The following is a 13,734-nucleotide window of genomic DNA, read 5'->3' as shown; positions in this document are numbered from 1 at the left end:
TCACAACGAAACCTGGTGGCTCGTAAAAACATCCAACAATTAACTTGGTTTCACCTGGATCTGTTATATGGAACCATATAACTTCACGATCACACGCAATGTCAAACTCAATACACACAATATTTTTGTCAACTGCAATGAACAGTTTCCCCTTCTGTGGCATATAATCTGCCTTTCTGATATATGTTGAACTCGCTAAACATTTCAGAGATTAATACTTTGGGTTTCAGCCAGCTTTCAGTCCCAACAATAATTTGAATGCATGAGCTTTCCTGGAGGGCAGTAAATTTTAGAACTTTGTTATGAATACTTTAACAATTTACTGATAACATTTTGGCAGTCAAAGCATCTTTACTCTGAACAAGGTCTGGCTTCCCTTTCTGCGTATTGACATGTGAGTGTTAAAAAAAAGAGTGCTCCACAAGTGCTCTGCTACCTGAGTAGCTCTTTCCTTTATGCTATCCCATTCGGCTCCAAACCAAAGGACTCCAATCAATGCTGGGAACAATACTGCAAACTAAGAGCTCTGCTTGCACACTGCATGCGAGGCTGGTAGCCTTCACCATCTCTGCCAGCTACTGCACAAACTGAGAATGACCTCAGAAAGCATGCGACAGTCACCATTAGTGCCAACATGAGCCACAACTTGGAGACGACTGCACCCTGCACAATCGATACCCTCAGGCAAGGCCACCTACATATTTCGGATGTGCAACCTGGCAGACATACCGAATGCACAATGGCTTTCTTTCCAGCCCTGAAAGCTATCTTTCTACAGGGCTACATAACACGAAAAACATTGGGGCTCCTGATAACTAGCGAACCTCTACCCACTTGTACCTTCTCAGACGCTGCTTAAAGGACATGATCCCTGTGTCAAGAGATTGGGAATGGAAATGGCATACGGATGGACTAAGATGTTATGGGGTTGGGTCTGCAATTGAACATCCTTTAAGAAGGGTGGGAAGAATCTTGAGTAGAATGTCCCTCATTTAAGGGCATGATGATCAGGTAATCAGGACAGGTAATAAGAGCCCTGACAAAGGATGTGATTCAGTTGCTAAAGTGCAGGGTGATAATGGGTGAAAAAGGGAGGGGGGGAGGGGCTCCTTTGCAGCTAGTTTTTGGAGGTGGAAGGAGGGTAGAGTGTATGTGCAAAATGACATGGGAGATCTGTTCATGGACTTTTTCACCAGGATAGTACATGTCTGTAAAGCCCTTTGTGAGACCTTCAGCATACTGTACAAGGGAGTTCTCATCATTGTATATACACTGTCCCCAGATGGGATGGATTTTTTGGTGTGGAAGGGATAATAGCTGTTGAAATGTAGGTGTTGGTGTTGGTTGATGGGCTTAATATGGAGGTGTGGATGGAGCCTTCAGATAGGAAGTGGTCTCAATAGCCAGGCCAACATCCGACCCCTCTTAAAGTGGTGTTCTGTCAACCACCCAACCTCTATAACATCATAGTCCATCCCTACGTCACTCCCAATCATAACCCCTCAGCACAGGGATCATATCTCTGTGGAAAACGTAAGTGCAAGACCTGTCCAATTCCCCCCCCCCCCTCCAGTACATCCTATTCCAGTCCTGTCACATACTTATCTCTCACCATCAGAGGATGGGCCACCTGTGAAAGCAGGCATATCATATACCAGCTCTGCTGCAATCATTTCTCAGCTTTTTCTATCTGTACGACTACCAATCACACATCCACCAGGATAAATGGTCACCGCCAAACTGTGGCCAAGAGCAAAATAGACCAACTTCTGGCACAACATGTAGCAGAACATAATATGTTAGACTTTAATGGCAGCTTAACAACCCAGCCTATCTGGATCTTCCCCTCCACCACTATCTTTTCTGAGCTGTGCAGATGGAGGGAGGGGGGGGGGTATCCTTATAACATATTCTCCAGTCTTCATAATTGTAATTCCTAGGTATTAAGGAGAATTTACAGTTTGTAGATTTGACTGATTTTTTTTTGTCTAACTGAAGTTTAACAGATTCCTTACAGCACTCATGTGGATGACCTCACAATTTTCATTATTTATCGTCAACGGACCATTTTCACTTGACTGTTCTCCCACTGAAAACATTGGGCAGCATCTTGGACAAGAAATGACCAATACTCAACAAAATTAAGCATGCAATTACTTCACCAGGCCTAAGGTTCTGCTTCACAGTTTTAAGATATTATTTTTCTTTTCGAAACAAAGTAGAGAATGGTTATGTTAGAGATTTGTGATTCCATCTTTATAACAAAATCTTCTACCTACAGTTGATTAGTTGCAAGTAATGCACCATCTATTCCGGTGCATTGTTCATCCACCACAGTTTCTATAGGACCAATGTCCTTGTACAGATTAGTAAGATGTGAGTCAAGTGCATTTCTCCCATTGATGTAGCATGGAAGATTTTGATTCAGTTCTGCAATTTGACAAATCCATAAAAATGTATAGCCCTTGTCAATCAATTCGTACATTATGCTCTTTTAAGTTATTTAGCTACAGTCATTTCAGTCTTTGAAATTTGAACAAAATCTGACACGGAATCACCCGTGTTTTAAGTATTTGGTAGCTGAGGAGTACCACCCACACATATCACATTGCCTAAGCATATAAAAAGGCAAAAAATTGGACCTACCTAAATGTATCAAAAACATTTGTACAATTTTTGAATCAGTATTACTGAAAGTAGTTGTGCCGAAAAATAAAGTTATATTGCAATTTCTTTATGCCCAAGTCTCCTTTTCCTAGTGTTTAAGGCTGATCAGGAAAGAAGTCAATTCCACTACACAGGAACAACCCTGAAATTATTACCTTTGAGAAAAAAGGAGACAGACATATTAGCCTCCAATCCCTAGTGTACAAAATATTCACTAAATTAACAATTAAACACATTTAAAAAATATCAGGATAAGGATCAAGCCAACTGTTGAAGTAGATACAGAACAGAACTATGAATCTGAATTGCTACTCAGTCTTGCCTATACCAATTTCAACAGAAGAGGAAATATTTAGAACTGAAAGAGCAGTCAGGCAAGGCGATTAAGTATCACAAAAGCTGTTCTCAGCAGACCTAGTGAATTTTCCAGATTTGTAGTGTGGAAAAATGTAAAAAAAATTGTGTCAAATGTTTTTTATTCCAGTCTTTGATCACAATATCAGTTCATTAGTCAACGACCAGTTTCAGTCCGTAATGACCACCCTCAGATCTTTTTTACACCATGAGGATGAGTATGGTCATTATGGACTGAAACCGGTCATTGACTAATGAACTGATATTGTGATCAAAGACTGGAATAAAAAACATTTAACAGTATTGGATCACTGTTTGTTTACGCAACTATGTCGCAGTTGGAGGAATTCGTGTGACTGGGGCACATCTGAAATACTTCGTTTGCTATTGACATTGTACTGTTTGCCTACAGTGCAGGTCAACATCAAGAATGAAAAAGAAGTTAATAGTGCAAATCTGAAAGTAGGCCTGAAAATCAATTATAATGAGACTAAAATAATGTACAATAAACACACAAAAAAGATAATTCTACAACTTAATAAAGTACACACAGAATAAGCGAGAAAATTTCATGTTTAGGGCAGTTTTAGGCAATGACTGGATGAACAGGAAGAGAAAGAATTTAAGAGTAAAAATAGACTGCACTAGTAGTGACAAACTAAATAGGACTTTCAATGCAAATTTTCCAATGGGTTTGAAAGGTAAGTGTACAGTCAATGTGCCTAACACACTTTTGACCTACGGCAATGAAAGAGAGACTTTCGGCGCATAAAGCATTTACAACCGAGGATTTTTCGTGGAGCGAAAGAGAGATGCATATTATGGATTACTAAGAAAGACAGAACAAATAAATAGATCGGGTAAAAGAGCACAGTGAAAAATGAAATTAAGGTGGTGTGGGCACATGGTCAGGTGAATCAGTGTTTGATGGATCAGGCACAATTTTTTGCTGGATTCCAAGGGATTAGGAAAGATGGAGACCTAATAGAATGTGAGTAATGTCATTAGAAAGCATACAGGAGCAACATGGAAGCATCACACGTGGGAAGTCTTGATAAGGGCTTTGTCCAGACATGGACTGAAGTTACATGTTAGACACCCCTGAAATCTTGTTTGTGATAACAGACTTATCTGTAGCACAGCCCAAGGTCTATGTTAGGTTGGAATGTGACAATTTGGTTGAAAGTTGGGGAAGCCAATGAATGTGAAAGCAGAAAATCTGGTTGTGTTAACAATCTGACCAGTAGTAAAGTCTAATGTTTATCTCCACACCACACTGAAAAATGAATGGGGAGTCCAATACACAACTTTTACACAGAAGTGAATGGCATATGGTTGATACATTTGACCATTTTGCACAAAACCGTCAGTATAGAAGTTAAATACTTTCAAACAGTTACATGCAATACAACATCTTAATTGTCTCAATTTACCTTTGTCACTAGTGTATAGACACACAAACAAAAGTGGTCCTTTTTGTTTTGGTACAACAAATTTTATGTAAGTACTAAACACAATAAGTGTTGGCAATAGTTTTGTCAAAAATATATAAACTTGACAATGGATTGTTTAAGATATTACAGCAATCAGGATTATGCTGTTTCACTTTTAAAAAATACGAATCAGTTAATGCCTCTTGTTTAGTAACCGACGCATTACGGTTGTTCAGAGCAAAAAGTGGTTGACAAATTTTGTATTACATGAACATACAACATTACTAGCATTTATTATTGCACAATGCACTTATCACATATAAAGGACTGTTTGGGAGGAAACTGAACTTTAAAGGGAATCAAGTCCCACAGGATATATGCCTACATTTCTGGTCAAAATTTAAAGAGAATTAGCTCAAAGATTTTATTAAATACTATTATGCACGCAGTGTACCCAAAATTCCTGCGATATTCGAGTTTCACTGACCAGATTACAGGACCAAACGAGCCTATATTTAAAAGGAGCAGTCATTTACTTGTAAACGGTGTGAATGTGCTGAATTATATCGGCAACTTTCGTGTGGAGAAAAAATCAGAATATAGTGATATAAGATATTACTATTGGTACGTATACAGTACATCGTTTAAAAAGATCGACTACAAATTCTTGAGTTTGGCAAGTATTTGAAATCGTGCAGTAATGCCAGTGAGCTAATGCCACACAATTCGTAATTAATGGCTGAAATCCAACAAAACTTCCTGGGCACACTTTCAGCCTAGACATCGAAGTCTTCGCTATTAGCTGCATGAGGTTACATACAAACAATCAACAGGTATAGAATTCGAGCACTGATACAAACGCAGGATCGACTCCTCAACAAAGAAGTGCATTTGACACATTGTAAACCTCTAGTAATTTTGCGAATGTCATATGTTATTAGTGATTATTTACTCTCTCATTTTCGAACAGTAAAAGCATTAAGTGAACTGGATAGTAAACTCTATGAGAAAATTCAATTTGTCTCTTGCAATCACAATTTTAAACGTCCGGTATAAGTACTAATATATATACATTCGACTCTATCAATGCTTGACCTTTGATTCCGTCCTTATTACTTACTTCATAAAACTGGTTTTACGTACCATTTACCCCACCCCGACAATTCCCTAGCCTCTGCAGCTAACATGTCAAGCGTCAACCGTCGTGGATGACAAATAAACCAATCAGCAATGCCATCTCGACGGCTACGACTGAATCCTCTGATGTCTGCTATACGCAGGTGTTGCGTGTGGTGTATCTTTGATTGAAGCTGCTTTGATATCTTACTACTTTCAGCTTTGCATTTGTAGTGTCGGTCACATAGAGGAATTTCGTATAGTGAAAGTTTGAGTGTTTGGAGCGCAGTATGTTGCGTATTGCGTTGAGACAATGTAAGTTGATGTTTGTGCTATTGAAATTGGAATGTGTGTGGGATGTTCGACTATGCCAGCACCATAAGCAAGTGGAATTTTTAAAGCACTGTACTCAGCTTGATGAATGCGACTGTGGTGCGATTATTCCTAATAAATTAAAAAAAAATAAATAAAAAATGGGGGGCAATGATTTGACACTAAATCACATTGTGGCGTCACATAACAGCATTCACCAGTTCGTCATATTTTTCAACTACTGCTCTATTCTGCTTGGTTTAGTATGTTTGCAGTTTTATATGGTTTACTGCTAGTTGCGGGGGTTATATTCATGTCACATGCATAGGTAATTCAGTGAAAACTGTTTTGTCATAGGCCCTAGTTAGTTAATTATAGGCCCTAATTGATTAAGAGAGAACGCAGAGAAAGAGTAAAAAGTATAAAGTAAGACCAATATTCTCTTTTTCAGTGCATCACACGCCAAAGGTTAACAACGATATATATTTGGACTCTGCGGCAAGGTCATGTGCTGCCCTATCTTCACACTGTCGATTTCAGTCAACTGTAGCACAGCAATCAAAAGCAAATGGTAAGGATGTTATATTGTTGGTACTCCTTGCCGCGAACTGCCGTTTTCATTGATAATGTAAATAAGTGGTTTATGAACTCCTTTCTGTATTCAGGTCTTTTTTTTCCAACTTTGTAGAAATTTCAGCATGAACTTATAGGTTTGAACCTTTTGCACACTATTAGTTTTCCTCTCGCTATTTCCCTCCTCCTCGCCCTTGCGAAATTTGCATGTTCTTTTGTAACTTACTCTCAAATTAGTCTGTGCCCGTAATAATCTCTGGAACGACTTTTTTTATTTTCTGTAAAGAGTAACAGGAATACGGCAAAAACACCAGTTGGCTCGTTTCATCAGATTAACCCTCAAACGGAGTTGTGGGGTCCTTTTTGATACCAGTCAAACTGTACACACGTGCCATTTCCTCTGTTGGTAATTCTATTTTTGATGGTTCTACATACCATCTCGGCAGTTGAAGGTGAACCTCCTGACGAACTAGCAGCATTGTCGAGTTGTTCTCTTTCTCAGTGCACAGCTGTAAAGTTTGGGTGGTGCCATTATTGACCCCACCGTAAGTGTTTCTGTTTGCCATACGTCAAAAGTTTACTTATCAACGAAATGTCATTTTATTTTTAGGCTTGTTGTTGTGGTCTTCAGTCCTGAGACTGGCTTGATGCAGCTCTCCATGCTACTCTATCCTGTGCAAGCTTCTTCATCTCCCAGTACTTACTGCAATCTACATCCTTCTGAATCTGCTTAGTGTATTCATCTCTTGGTCTCTCTCTATGATTTTTACCCTCCACACTGCCCTCCAATGCTAAATTTGTGATCCCTTGATGCCTCAGAACATGTCCTACCAACTGGTCCCTACTTCTTGTCAGGTTGTGCCACAAACTCCTCTTCTCCCCAATTCTATTCAATACTTCGTCATTAGTTACGTGATCTACCCATCTAATCTTCAGCATTCTTCTGTAGCACCACATTTCGAAAGCTTCTATTCTCTTCTTGTCCAAACTGTTTATCGTCCATGTTTCTCTTCCATACATGGCTACACACCATACAAATACTTTCAGAAACGACTTCCTGACACTTAAATCTATACTCAATGTTAACAAATTTCTCTTCTTCAGAAACGCTTTCCTTGCCATTGGCAGTCTACATTTTATATCCTCTCTACTTCGACCATCATCAGTTATTTTGCTCCCCAAATAGCAAAACTCCTTCACTACTTTAAGCGTCTCATTTCCTAATCTAATTCCCTCAGCATCACCCGGCTTAATTCGACTACATTCCATTATCCTCGTTTTGCTTTTGTTGATGTTCATCTTATACCCTCCTTTCAAGACACTGTCCATTCCATTCAACTGCTCTTCCAAGTCCTTTGCTGTCTCTGATAGAATTACAATGTCATCGGCGGACCTCAAATTTTTTATTTCTTCTCCATGAATTTTAATACCTAATCCGAATTTTTCTTTTGTTTCCTTTACTGCTTGCTCAATATACAGATTGAATAACATCGGGGAGAGGCTACAACCCTGTCTCACTCCCTTCCCAACCACTGCTTCCCTTTCATGCCCCTCGACTCTTATAACTGCCATCTGGTTTCTGTACAAATTGTAAATAGCCTTTCGCTCCCTGTATTTTACCCCTGCCACCTTCAGAATTTGAAAGAGAGTATTCCAGTCAGCATTGTCAAAAGCTTTCTCCAAGTCTACAAATGCTAGAAACATAGGTTTGCCTTTCCTTAATCTTTCTTCTAAGATAAGATGTAAGGTCAGTATTGCCTCACGTGTTCCAACATTTCTATGGAATCCAAATTGATCTTCCCCGTGGTCGACGTCTACCAGTTTTTCCATTTGTGTAATGAATTCGCGTTAGTATTTTACAGCTGTGACTTATTAAACTGATAGTTTGGTAATTTTCACATCTGTCAAAACCTGCTTTCTTTGGGATTGGAATTATTATATTCTTCTTGAAGTCTGAGGGTATTTCGCCTGTCTCATTCGTCGTGCTCACCAGATGGTAGAGTTTTGTCATGACTGGCTCTCCCAAGGCCGTCAGTAGTTCTAATGGAATGTTGTCTACTCCCGGGGCCTTGTTTCGACTCAAGCCGTGACTCTAGTGAATCAGATAAATTAGAGGGAAATAAACATAGAGGGGAATCATCTAGTTTCTGTGGCAGAAATAGGTATAAGTGGTCCACTCTAGAACCTCAAAGGAATGTGAGAACACCAGCCCACAACTTGGTAATAAAAGTTCCTACATTGAAAGGCCCTGCAAGCCGATTGGGAGACTTATGCAGTCCATTGGAAGCATGAGAGTGTTTGTTTACCAGAGATATGCTAGAAGAAATTGTGGGTCATACCAATGTGAAAATTTCTTCATATCGATCAAAATTTTCTGATCAGCAGTGCACAGAACTAAGAGACATGAATGTCAACGAACTTAGGGCACTATTTGGATTATTATACTTCAGTGCCATTTTCAAATCTAATCATTAAAATCTGGAGTCTATGTTTGCAACAGACGTCATGGGAAGAGATATGTTCCGTGCCACACTATCCATGAAGAGAGTGCTGATATTGCTTTACTGCCAAAGATTTTATGACATAACTAGCAGAGATGAGAGGAAGAAAAATGACCCTGCAGCAGTGATTTCTTGGATTATGGTTCACAATTCTCAGGCATCTTATAACATATGTTCACATGCATGGGTGGATGAAATGCTGGTTGGTTTTCATGAGAGATGCTCATTTAGGGTTTATGTGGCTAGCAAACCAGCGAAATATGGGCTGAAAATAATGATTTTAGCTGATGCTCAAACAAATTACCTTCTGAATGCCTATTTATACACTGGAAAAAACTGTGATTACATTGGCTTGACACCAGAAGAAAAGAAATTTCAGAAACCTACACAATCTGTCCTGAGACTAGCAAAGCCCATTTACAGTACAAAACGTAACATGACAGCTGACAATTACTTTGGCTCTATTGAATTAGTTTCAGAGTTGAAAAAACGAAAGTTGACCTATTTTGGTACATTGAGGAAAAACAAAAAGGAAATCCCACCCGAATTCCAGCCATCTAAGAAGGCATTTGGATGGTTCAACACTTCATGGCTTCACAAATGACAGAACATTGATTTCTTATGTCCCTAAAAAAGGAAGCAGCTGTCATTTTGATTTCCAGTATGCATCATTCAAAAAGTGCAGATCCAAAAACAGGAAAACCAGAAATAATTTCCTTTTACAATAGCACAAAAGGTGGCGTATACCCTCTTGTCCAGAAGTGTGCTACCTACAGCACAGGCAGACGAACACGCAGATGACCTCTTGCTGTATTTTAGGCAGTTCTGAACATACTTAGAGTTAACTCGTATGTAAGACAGACGTCCTGCAAGAAGTACATAGGCTACCTATTTCCCGGTTTGAATTCATCGAGACACTTGCCAGGCAGCTTACTGAACCCTATCTCAATGAGAGGCTGTTGAATGGCAGACTACCAAAAGAACCAAGAGTAACAATCTCAGGACTTTTGAAGAAACCTCTCCCAAAATCACAAATATCCACTCTGGATTTAAAGAGGAAACGATGTGCTCTTTGTCCATGTGCCAGTGAGAAAAAGACAAACCAGTATTGTACCTGCTGCAGTCGCCCAGTTTGCCAAACCTGTCGTTCGGTTGTCAGTAAAGAGTGTGGAGAGGAGAATGTGGGTGATTATTGACAATTTGTGAAAAACTCTTTATCAATTCATTTTTGATGTTCATTAAATGCAGCTAATTTTTCAAACACTATATATTTATCTCACAGCAATCTATTACTGTTTCATGTTATTTCTGATACAATAAACTAGTTTGAATTTTTATATTGCATTTCATTTCAATGTTAAGTAGTGTTGCATAAACTTATTTTCCTTTTGTGATTTTTATAGAGATTTTTTTTAGTTTGACTTAATTTTGTGTTGTAACATAGGCAGTTAAGGAATTTATAAATATAAATTTCTAATGACAGAGAAGTAAATTAATTTTCATGGATAAAATTGAGTGGTATACTTTTGGACCCCACAACACGATTTATGATACTAAGAAGTCACCACTCTGTTTGAGGGTTAATAGTGATAGTGCCCCCCCCCCCCCCCCCCCACCAAACTCTTTTGTTGTGGTGATAGTAATCTGAAGCATAACCTGAGCTTTAGGTTTTGTGAATGGGAATACAAAAAAGGTTATAGTTACAGACAGATCTGTAGCATTGCTTGAGTTGTTGATTCCCTCCATATTTACACTTTTTGTTATAAATATGTACAAGTACAAGGTAAACTCAGAAAACCTGTACTGCATAATAGACAGTACTCCAATTATTTTGGAGTATATGATGCACGAATGTTGTAAATTAACTATGAAAATGTAAGAGAGGCCAATTCATAAAACTTGCCCATTTCCTGCTTTACTCATGACATCCACACACTGTCCAAACTGTTCACAAAGAGAAGCTGTTCCAAAATCCCCAGAGACATTTGATGTTGCAAATGTCAATCATGATGGTCTATTCAACTAAAAATAAGCAGTTGTATAACCCATGGCACAGAGATTAAATGATACTTTCGATATTGCTTCCAACATTCACAACAAAACTGTCACCTTTCTAGCTAACCTAGAGCACAGGCTATGTTACAGATCATTATTTCACCACAGCTGAGATCTTGTATTCATATTTGTTGGCTTCATCAACTTTCAACCAAATTGCTATCCTTCAACCTTACCTATATCTCTGTACAGGTACAAACCTTACATTTCAAAAGCTAAAAAAATCTCTAATTTACAACAATAAATCCGGCACTAGATGCAAAATGAAAAAAGTTTTAAGATCTATAATGTAACAGTAGGCGGTCATGTTGAATATCTTTCTTTTTTTCACTCGTTTTTTTTAATATGGTCACAATAATTCAAAAACAAAAATACATCAATCTGTATAAATAAAAATGTATGTCCTTTTGTTCAGAATCACATTCTCGACTGATTGTATTAATCTCTGAAAGTTCTTCAGAGATTGCTTTAAAATTTTGACACATTGCACTCAAATACTTGCATGGTTTTATATACCATCTGCAATACTATGTTGTATATATGTAATCACAGGGGAAACATTATTACCAAAAATCTCAAAATGTATCTTTCCAATTACTACAAATTTTTACACATTACAGTAATAAATGTGTAGGCACATATAGACAACATATCTTTATATAGGATTTGCAAATAACAATCAAACAAGGCGCAAGGTCAGAGAGAGGGCGGCGGAGGAGGAGGAGGAGGAGGAGGAAATGGACATAGAAAACGGGAAGGAGGAAATGGACAGAGAGGGGGACAGGAGGAGATGAAGAGGGGGGAGGAGAAGATGGACGGAAAGAAGGGGAAGGAGGAGGAGATGGACAAAGGGGAAGTGCAAGATGAACAGATACAGGGAGAAGAAATTAGGATGTATATCACATTCCCATTCATATTACAAAAAAGTGCTTTCTCTTTTCTTTCTTTTCCATTTAAGCAGACTGAGCTACAATAAAATGTGGCCGGATTCAGCTAGTTTAGTGTAATAAAATAAGCTGTACATTTTTTATGCTTGTTTAGTAAACCAATGGTCCCTCTTTACAGGTGAAATATTCGTAGACTGCTGTATTTTTGTGTGTGGTTATGTTTACTGATGACATTTACTTTGATGCTGTGGAAATCAGTCACTTACACTATGCATGTTGGCTTCATTTTAATAATATTTTCATTGCCATTCTTCATGCTCACATGAGACTAGATTTTCTTGACTTCTCTATAGGAAATTTTGTTAAAAACTTTTCAGTTTGGTTCAAAAATTGCTAGCCACCATTGCTCAGTGTTTGTACCATGTCACTTGAATCATTTCTCATCCCTTCATATTTTTCAACACTGGCATTGTTTTCATCTTTCTAAGCCCTTTGGTGATTTTACATTGGAAACGCTTGTTCCCTTTCTGTGGTCTTCCAGTTGGAGGCATCAGTACTAAGTCAATCCATTTATACTGATTTTATATGCAGGTTTATAGTAGGTTTCAAAGTTTCGAGAGCATGCTTTTCCATGAGGCAAAACACCTTTATCTTTTTAAAAACTATTGTTGGAGTCTGTTTAGTATTTCTGTGATAATTTAAACTTGTATTTGAACTTTCTCTAACTCTCTTAACCACATTTGTTAGGCTTCCTCTGGGTTGGACAGTTGGACATAAATGATTTAATGAAGAGCTTTGTTACTTACTTTTTTAAAGTTTAAATCTTTGGGATGTTTCCTGCTTTGTATGATGGATATTCAGAGAGGTGACTTACTGTACTAATTTGGATGCTGATATTTACTTATCTGAAAATACTGACTTATTTGTCTGGTGTGTATCTCCCCTCATGATATCTATTTTTATTTTTGTGGACTTGGTTTCGTGTGTGGTTTTGCCTGTCCTTGAAATGGAATTGTACTTATATATTTCTAATAAGCTACTAATTAATGTAAGTCATCCTTTGAAGTCATATGTATATTCTTCCTTTCAATCTCAGAACATCCCATACAGTAACTGCCTGCCTTTATAATTTGGTAATTACATCTTGTGTTACAAATTGATAGACAGTTCAGAGCCAACTCTCTAGCCAGAGTAGTCGCTCTCTCTCTCTCTCTCTCTCTCTCTCTCTCTCTCTCTCTCTCTCTCTCTCTCTCTCTCATCTTTTTCTTCATGATGTAGTCCATTGTCAAGGTGCAGTGTGTCTTTTATGTAAGGATGCAGCTGCATGGAGTAATCGCCAAACCAGCAGGTGCCGCAAAGCATGATCAAACTGCCAGCCCTACCTTGTCTTGCAGAAAAGCTGCATCCATCTGCACTTGGTAAAATGAAATCTCCACCCAATCTGTGTGTCCAAATTTACTAAACCGATTAAGAAAACTTAATTACTGTTAGATATTTCTCGCTGTTAGACATTTCTCTCAGTTAGTATTAGACTGCTTATGTACATCACAATACATTTTCCATCAAGTATTGGCTCCTTGCTGGTTGTGTTTAATTCTGCAGCAACATTGTAATGTCCTTCCCCTTATCCATTTCACCATGTATGTGAACATTAGGTAAAGACTGAGTTATCTCCTTAGATGTTTCTATACGTAACACGAAGAACGATTATTCTGTCACTTTTCTTGATTTCTGAATTTTGAGGATCACATATGGATTCTTTCCAGTGAGAATATACATTCTGTTTTCCTTTTATTAAATATCTTTACATAGTTACTTTCTATAAATAATAAAACC

At 38.1% G+C, this 13,734-nt stretch overlaps 2 protein-coding genes across 2 annotated transcripts in view; one reads left to right on the top strand and one right to left on the bottom strand.

The window, feature by feature from the left end:
- Positions 1-5,729, bottom strand: part of LOC124615453 — a 103,390-nt gene extending 97,661 nt beyond the window's left edge. Inside the window, exon 1 of the mRNA XM_047143354.1 lies at positions 5,598-5,729. The gene's annotated coding sequence lies outside the window, so the exon portion shown is untranslated. The remainder of the gene's footprint in view (positions 1-5,597) is intronic.
- Positions 5,727-13,734, top strand: part of LOC124615454 (NADH-quinone oxidoreductase subunit B 2-like) — a 56,133-nt gene continuing 48,125 nt past the window's right edge. The window contains exons 1-2 of the mRNA XM_047143355.1: positions 5,727-5,885; positions 6,334-6,453. Of these exons, the coding sequence (XP_046999311.1) occupies positions 5,861-5,885; positions 6,334-6,453 (145 nt within the window). The 5' untranslated portion in view covers positions 5,727-5,860. The remainder of the gene's footprint in view (positions 5,886-6,333; positions 6,454-13,734) is intronic.

Source organism: Schistocerca americana, chromosome 5 (genome assembly GCF_021461395.2).
Source record: "Schistocerca americana isolate TAMUIC-IGC-003095 chromosome 5, iqSchAmer2.1, whole genome shotgun sequence".
Classification (NCBI taxonomy): domain Eukaryota; kingdom Metazoa; phylum Arthropoda; class Insecta; order Orthoptera; family Acrididae; genus Schistocerca; species Schistocerca americana.
The sequence above is the reverse complement of the archived record's forward strand: the minus strand, read 5'-3'. Positions and strand labels throughout refer to the sequence as shown.